Source organism: Orycteropus afer, unplaced genomic scaffold (genome assembly GCF_000298275.1).
Source record: "Orycteropus afer afer isolate SDZICR_OR568_19922 unplaced genomic scaffold, OryAfe1.0 scaffold00318, whole genome shotgun sequence".
NCBI classification, from domain to species: Eukaryota; Metazoa; Chordata; class Mammalia; order Tubulidentata; family Orycteropodidae; genus Orycteropus; species Orycteropus afer.
Genome location: NW_006921905.1, coordinates 3841864 through 3850855, shown reverse-complemented (window position 1 = coordinate 3850855; position 8992 = coordinate 3841864). Strand labels below are relative to the sequence as shown.

The window sequence follows — 8992 nt, the reverse complement described above, 5'->3', positions numbered from 1 at the left end:
GCGGTTCAAACCCACCAGCCACTCCTCGGAAGGAAGATGGGGCAATCTACTTCCGTAGTGATACTGCCTCGGAAATCCAAGGAGGGGTCGCTATGAGTCAGGTCCAGCACGTAACAACAACAACAACAAGAATAGGCTCTGTTTGCCAAGGTCGGCAGGGACACACAAGAGGCCGAGAGGCCAACAACAGGAAAGGAGACAGGTGGTGAGTGTATAAGAGTGCTGTCAACTGGTGAATAGAAGAGCACAGTATCCTGCTTGCATAGATAACATACAAACAAAACAAAACGAAAATTGTGGGCAAGTCACTTCAACATACAATCACCAATTAAATATAAACACAAAAACATCACAATGCCTTGGAGACAACAGAGCATCACAGTCCACACAAAGAAGCAAGATAAAGCAGGAGAAACGAGGGACCAGGATACAGACCCAAAACACATCTCTTAGGAAGATGCAGCATTGGAACTCCCTGATAAGGAATTCAAAAGAACATATTTAGGTATCTTCAATAAATTGAGAGACAAATCAAGGAAAACACAGAGAAAACCCTAGAACAATTTCCAAAGACAATACAAGAACAAAATGACTAAATAAATGAAAAATTAGAAATGATACAAAATCTACACACAGAAATCCAGAAGTTTAATACTAAATTTTCAGAAATACAAAAGACATTGAATGGGCAAAGGAGCAGAATTGAATCAATGGAAAGCAGAATTACGGAGAGTGAAAGCAGATACCTGAACACTTCTTTGGAAAGGGATAAATCAGAAAAAAGATCAAAACAAAATGAAAGAATTCCAAGGTTCATGTGGGATACCATCAAAAGGAATAACCTATGTGTCATTGGAATTCCAGAACAGGAAGAGAAAAATAAAACCACAGAGAAAATTGTTGAAGATTTGTTGGAAGAGAATTTTCCTGGTATGACAAAAGATGAGAATATATCCATTCAAGAAGTCTAATGAACCCCAAACAGGTAGACTCCAAAAGAAAACACCCAGACATACCATCATCAAACACACCAAAACCAAAGACAAAGAATCATGAGAGCAGCACAGGAAAAACAAAAAGTTACCTACAAGGGGCAGCCAATAAGACTAAGCTCAGATTTCTTGACAAAAACCGGTTTGCAGGCAAGAAGACAATGGGATGGTATATATAAAACCCTGAAAGATAAAAATTTCCAACCAAGAATTATGTACCCAGAAAAATTGTCCCTCAAATATGGTGGTGAAATTAGGACATTTCCAGATAAGCAGAAATTAAGGGAATTTGTTAAAACCAGGCCAATCTTACAAGAGATGTGAAACAGAGCTCTTCAGACAGAGAGGCAACAACAGCCAACAGCAACTGACCATTAACGCACATGACGATATAACCCAGAAACCAACCCAGCTATGGAAGTATCCAAAGTAAATAAGCCTACAAGATTGTAAACAAGGAACCAGAGACATCAATTGACAAATGAGGACAACTACAAACCAAAAAGAGGGGAAAAAAAACTGTATTGTACAGAACTTGTAGATGGTAGGGAAGTTAATACAATAAAACTTTATCAAAGAAAAATGATAAAGCTTCACATTGACAAAGAGGACCAGCATAAATATTCAGCAATAGCAATGAAGGAAGTGATAACACAATTCATAAACAAAACAAGCTCAGCATAGAAAATTGAATGGAGCAAAGAAATCGACACCATGAAAAAGCACATAACAAAAATGACAGCAAAAAATTCATATTTGCTGATAATTACATATCTGGCAAGGGACTTACCTCTAAGATTTATAGCACAAGAGTGGATGACCAAACTATGGTACATACACGTAATGGAATGCTATACAGCACTAAAGAATAATGTAGAGTCTGAAAAACACCATATAATATGGATGAACTTGGAGGATATTATGCTGAGTGACATAAGTCAATCACAGAAGGACAAATATAGTATTAGTTCATTGTTGTGGAGGGTCAAGGAAAGGTTTATATATGGAGCGAAACTTCCTTTGTTTGTTGCCAGTGGTGGGCGGGGAGGGGTGGGAACACTGGGGAAAAAAAAATGCATTGACCCATGTCACTTTAGTTTTGTGTGTTTCACTGTACATAAATTATATTTCAATAAATGCATTAAAAAATATATATATATATACACACACACTTGTGATTACATGTCGATTGCAGCTGTTTTAGAGGTAGATTATTTTTTCAATAAGTCAAGTATGTTTTTACTATAAATATCACAAACTATACTCATATTTGGTGGTATTAAACATTTGGTTGCTAACCAAAAAGTTGGCGGTTGAAAGCCACCAGCCAAAAGTTGAGACAGTGTGCTTCCATAAAGATACACAGCCTTGGAAACCCTATAGGGGCAGTTCTACTCTGAAGGGTCAATATATAGTTGGAACGGCACTGAGTTTGGTTTTTTTGGTTATACTAATATTTATGTCCTGAGTGTGTATTTTCATTAACCTTATATGTTTTATTCATCATCTTTCTGCTTATTCCGCTTTCCTTCCCTGTTCTCTCAATGCCTTCTCCTCCTTCTTCATCTTCTGCTGATGCTGCTATTGCTTCTGTGTCTTTTTTAGCTGTTGCCAATGAATAGCAATAGCAATGTGTTTCTATTGGAGTGTGATACCAGGAGCATATTGTGTATGACCTCGTGACATATAAAAACATACTTTGTTTTAACATCAACAATGTTTATAACAAAAATTCAAGAAAATCCTCTGGGAAAAATAAGTATGTCTAATTCATCTTTGAAACAAAACATTGTAAAATCTGATTGCATATGTTGCTAAAAGAAGGTTTACAAGTTGTGGTAACTGAAAATAATTTCATGAGTTTTATCTATTTGCTAATATTCTTTAAAAGTTTCCTCTGTTGCTTTATTCTTAAAACATATGATACAGCCTTTAAAAAAAGTGATTTAAAAAGATTTAATATATGAAAAGAATATGAATGATGAATGGTATGAGACAAAACTTAGAATTAATTTAGTCCATTTGTACATCCAACAAAAATCTAAATTAGTGATAGCATGTGTAGCATACAATTTTTCAACAGTTTACTACTATTGTACATACCTCCTGTATATGTAGTTATCATAAGGTAGTTCTGAAAATCTTAAAACATTCATTCTTTTGTGCTTGTATAATTTTATGTACATCATGAAGGACAGATTAGATCATATAATTTACTTTTAAGATCAGAAAAAAAAGAATGTGTTTTGATCTCATTTGAACCGCTTTCCTCACTCATAGAATCTAAACATCTTAAATTCTACTAAAACCATTGATGTGTACTCTGTGTAACAAAAAAATGTCTTCTGTTAAGTGGAGGTAAGACAGCCACAAATCAGAAAGATGAGAATATATGGAAGGATAATAGAAATAAGTTGGAATGTAGAAAGTTGTCAAAAGGGAGTATGTTGGATTTTTTATTTATTAAATAAAATAAATTCTGTACACCACTAAAAATATTACTTTCTTTTCCATTCCTATTACATTTACAGAGTGGGTTTCCTTGAAGGACTAATAACTATATACGCAATTGAAGTTACCCAAAGCAGTATAATCACAAAGACATTTGGGAATATTATTAGTAAATTTACAAATTTATAAAATTTCTCATTTATGTTTGCACTATTTACATGTCACTCATCTTAGCACTGGTTTATATAGTGCTTTGTATTCTTTTTTAACTTTTGCATACATAGTTTTAGCTTCTCAGACATAAATGTCCTGAGGAAAAAAGACTTTTATTAGTCCCCTATAGCACTAGTAGGAGCTCTGGTGGCGTAGTGCCTAAGGCATTTGACTGCTAACCAAAGGTTGGTGGTTCAAACCCACCAGCCACTCCTCGGAAGGAAGGTTGGGCAATCTACTCCCGTAGTGCTCTCGCCTGGGAAACCCAAGGAGGGGTCACTGTGAGTCAGATCTGACTCGATGGCAGTGAGTTTAGTTTTGGTTTATAGCACAAGTATTGTGTGCTGAATGGGGAGTATGCCCTCAAAAATTTTGTTGAGTTGAACTGAATGTAATATACCTTGTGAAAAATGTGGCTCTATGGCAATTAAGGGAAAATGAGAATCTAAAAATGATAGTTTTAAAAAAGTCATTGCTTTCCTTTAGTACCTCAGCTAAAGTTCTGAATTGTACAGGGTTACTTGAGAGGTATTTAATAAAAATGAAAGTTGATTGATAAACTGTATAGAGTAGGTATCTCAGTTATCTAGTGCTGCTACAACAAAATTACCACAAGTGGACGGCTTTAACAAAGAAATTTATTTTCTCACAATTTAGGAGGTTAGAAGTTAAAAATACATGTTTTTTTTTTTTTTTTTTAAATAAACATATATCCCAGTCATATGCCAAATTAAGTATATTCTCGTTATTTGCATGGGTGTATTGAGGACCATGGATAAAGGACAAAAAATGACAGAAAATTTGGTGACCACTTACTATGCTTGATTTTAGTATGTATTTTTGTTTGTATTCTGGTTTACTCTTCTTCCTATAGGCTTTACACCTATTGCAAAGCCTTTAAATAACTCTCTCTCTCTCTCTCTATAAAATATGTATGTAATATAGTATGTATACATATATGTGTGTGTGTATGCATGTATGTGTATGTATGTGTGTGTGTATATATATATATATATATATATATATATATATATATTACACATATTTGAATTCAACCTGCAAATATAATATCATGATGTAAGCAATCAGAAATTACATGAAAGAGGAAATTAAATTTCACTCAGTCCCAACAAACCACCATTCACCATCTCATAGAAAGAGGAGGAATAGGCCAAAAATGTCCCCCCAAATTTATCCACATCAAATTCCTGGAAGCTGTGAGTCGTAGCTTATTTGGAAAAAGATTATTTGCAGATGTGATTAAAGTTAAGGATCTTGAGATGAGATCATTCTGGATTATGTAAATGGACCCTAAATTTAGTGACATATGTCATTATAAGACAAACCAAAGTTTTTCTTTTTAGCCAGTGGTTTTATCACTCTAATTTGGTCATCTTTGGGGCCACTCTTCAAATTGTTTTAGCAGGGAATAGCAACCAGTATTGTGCTTTGGTGGTCTGGCAATGGTGTATAGGAAACTTTGAAGACAAGTGTATCATTTTTCTAAGATTAGTTAACTCAAAAAAAAGAACAAAAGCAAAAAAACAGTACTATTGAATTGATTTTGACTCATAGCGACCCCTGTTGGGTTTCCAAGGTTGTAAATCTTTACAGAAGCAGACTGCCTCATCTTTCTTCCATGGAGCAGCTGATGGGTTTAAACCACCAACCTTTTGGTTAGCAGCCAGATTCCTTAACCACTGCACCACCAGAGCTCCTTTTTTTCCAGCTACAGGAGCCACTAAATTACCTTTTTTTGCTTAAAGTGGTTTGAATTGGACTTTTGTTGCTACTGAAATAGAGCCACTCCTTACTTATGGATATGGTTTGTTCCCAAAGACCAAGTTATTTAGTGAAATTATCATTATGTGAGAGTCAGAGACCACACCCTGTCTTTGGCACTGTTGTCCTCCCCGATCCTTACTGTCCATTAGGTACCCCTAACATGTCTCAGGATGTATGCAGTGTGGTGGGTTCCCCTTCCCCACCTCACCTTCCCCACCATTGTGGAACCCACAGGGGTTGTGGGGGTTGGGTATTGCCTGCTGCCTCCTCCTACCTTCCCTGGGCAGGAACCCTGTTCATCCTCTGTCTGCCTGACCCTGTGGACCCATGCAGCCCTCTTCTCTCCCTCCCTATTTCTGCCTCCTCCCACCAACCTCCCCAGTAGCTCTGGGCTCTTGCCTGGCCTCCCTCTGCCTGTCTGGAACCTCATGTCATCCCACCATTGCCCCATGCCCTCCGTGGTCAGACTAGGATGTCAGGATAAACAGAAGAAAGCGTCTTGCAGTTGGTTGGCCAACATCCCTCATGTGGTCTGGTCATCTCTTGGGTGTCCAGTATATCATTCAGGATGGCCTGCAGAGGGCACCTCAGGCCCAGCTGTGGTCCCACATGGGACCCAGGCTGTTGGAGGTGCTACCTGGAAACTTTTTCAGTGTTCTCATAAATGCAAAATGTTGGATAACAAAATAGTTGGTAAGTGAGGAGTAGGTATAATGTTATTAACAGCTGAGAAAAGTAGATTCAAAGTATTGGGAATATATCTCTTATGAAATTAGTAATTTTGAAATTTTTCCTTTCTAGATTGTTGGACCTTCAGATGGAAGTAGTTACATTATAGATTACTATGGAACCAGACTTACAAGATTGAGTATTACCAATGAAACATTTAGAAAAACACAGTTATATCCATAAATATTTTAAAAAAGAAACAGTAAGTGATATTTATATACAATCTTGATTATTGTGTAATATTCTGTATAAATTTTTAAGAATTTTAGAGCCATAGGAAATTTTAAGAGATTATCTGGAGTAAACCTCTTACTTTCTTATCCAGAAACTCAGGTCTAGATACGCCTAAAAAACACCTCTAATCTTTTGTAAAATGTTTTCATGTGGGAAAAAAAAAAAAAACATGTTATTGCTCCTGCCATTCCCAATTCAGAGTCCTTTCTTTGCACTGAATATAGTTATAAACCAAAGGTCATGAGATAAAAATACCACCAAAGCAAAAGAATGTTCCATAGTTTTATGATGGTTATGATGGAAGTATGTTTTGTAGATAGCTAGTTTAGTACAGCTATCCATCTCTCCTAGAGTCAGTATGATCCCTTAGCCACATTTTATTCTTTTCTCCTTTTCTAACCTGAAAGTTGATAGAATCCAAAACCTGAAGTGCCTATAAGCACTTGTAACCTAAATTTGGCCCTGCTTTTTAGAATTACTGATTCTTGAGAAGTCAGACACTATTGCTCTTCCCAGGTCAACTAGCTGGTTCACTAGGATGCTGCTACTATAGCAAAAATTGTGAAAGCCAGAACCTGTGTAAGATGGAAACCTTTCAGAGAAGGAAAAGTCAAATGTTTTCCACTAAAACCACCAATAGAGAAATGATAAGACTGTACCCTGTCAAAGGCAGAAAAATTACATGAATAAGAAAAACAAGTCATGTTCCCAATTACACAGGTTTCAGTATACAAGCATTTTATTTATATTACTATACAGTTTATTCTAGTAAATAATCTCCTAATAATGCTAGCTTTTTCTCAGAAAAGATTTTGGTAAACTATCAAGAAAATGATTTCCTGGTATTATCATTCTTTGTGGTAGAGAAGTCCTATATAACATGTTTGGATAGTGAGTGCAACTTTGCACTATCTAGCAGATATCATGGAGAGAGAAAGAAGGAGAGAGTCAGAGAAATACAAGCTAGATGTCTTGGTCACCATCATGTTGTTGTGTGCCATCAAATTAATTCTGGTTCATAGCAGCCCTATTTGAAAGGCCAACAGCTTGAACCTGCCAGCTGCTCTGTGAGAGAAAGATGTGGCAATCTGCTTCCATAAAGATTTATGGTCTTAGAAACCATACAAGGCAGTTCTTTATCCTGTAGCTTCACTATGAGTCAAAATCCAGTCGACAGCAATCATTGTTTGTTTACTTTGTGAGAAAAGTTGTATAGCTTCACATAACCTTATTATTAATGCTTTAAATTCTTGTGTCTCTTTCAAATTGTTTGTAAACCATAATGTGTAAAATATTAAGCAATCACATTGTAAAAAACACTTTCATTCTCTATAGTCTGTTATGGGAGCGCTGGTAGCGTAGTGCCTAAGGCACTTGACTGCTAACCAGAAGGCTGGCGATTCAAACCCACCAGCCCCTCCTCAGAAGGAAGGTTGGGCAATCTACTTCCATAGTGATACTGCTTCAGAAACCCAAGGAGGGGTCACTATGAGTCAAATCTAACTCAATAGCACATAACAACAACAACAACATAGTCTATTATACATTTAAATGGTATTCCACATTCTGATATGAATTTTAAAACTTGAAGGGTCCATTGAGAAGATACATATCTGCATTGCCATTCATGTGATTTCTCTGCAGTAGATAGAAGTGTTCCATGAGTAAGAAAAAAATGTCTTGAATAAAAGAAGTGTTAAAATGTGCATCTGTGGTTGAACTCTTAAAATACTGTGTTTTAATGTACTTATTTTTCTGTTTTAGGATTCAAACCTTCTTGATTTTAATAGAGAACTCTCTCCCAGTGTGTGAATTTCCAATTTTGCTTTTTCCCTTCTCACATACTACTTCATGGCCTCTGTATAATTTTTTGTTATTGATAATTTTGTTTTTGTTAAAAACATTCTGTGGTTTATTTAACAAGACTTTCTTTGAGAGCTGTGTGATAATAAAGTCTCTCTAATGCTACTATCTCTATGAGATAGATAGCTTATTACCCAAATATACTTTAGTGTCTTTTCCAAAGGCAAGTTGCCAGTTGTCATTTTCACTTCTGAAAAATAAAAGTATGACTTATTCACATATTAGTGCTTTATTATTGTTAAAACATTCTTAAATGTTGAATGTAGTTGTCTTCTGCATTTTGATTCTTTAAAGCAGTTGATCCATGGTGTGAACAAATACCATTTATATTGCCTGGGGCTGCAGTCTTATGTATGACAGCTGTGTCAGACTAGGTTCTCTAGAGAAACAAAAACCAGCAAAGCTTATATATATATATAAAGATAGAGAGGAATTTATTTTAGGAAAATGGCTCACAAATGTATAAAAGCCAGCAAGTCCTAAGTCCCTGGAGCACATGTCAGGCTAAAGGCTTTTCCTAGCTTCCACAACCACAGGGGCCAAGAAGCTCAAAGCTGGTAGGCAGTATACCAGCTCTTGACTCTAGCGAATGACGAATCCAAGATCTCCAGGCCGAGGGGGCAAGATGGCAGACTAGGCAGAAGGATTGCACAGACCCTCTTCAACAAAGAAAAGGGAAACCAATTAACACAGACACAGAAGATAATCTTGGACCCCTGAGCCTT

General features: G+C 36.2%; 1 protein-coding gene across 1 annotated transcript in view; it reads left to right on the top strand.

Annotated features, from left to right (window-relative positions):
- The window catches only part of TM2D1 (TM2 domain containing 1), a 54591-nt gene extending 48238 nt beyond the window's left edge, over window positions 1–6353 (top strand). The window contains exon 6 of the mRNA XM_007951911.2: window positions 6243–6353. Within this exon, the coding sequence (XP_007950102.1) occupies window positions 6243–6353 (111 nt within the window). The remainder of the gene's footprint in view (window positions 1–6242) is intronic.
- Window positions 6354–8992: the final 2639 nt, after the last annotated feature.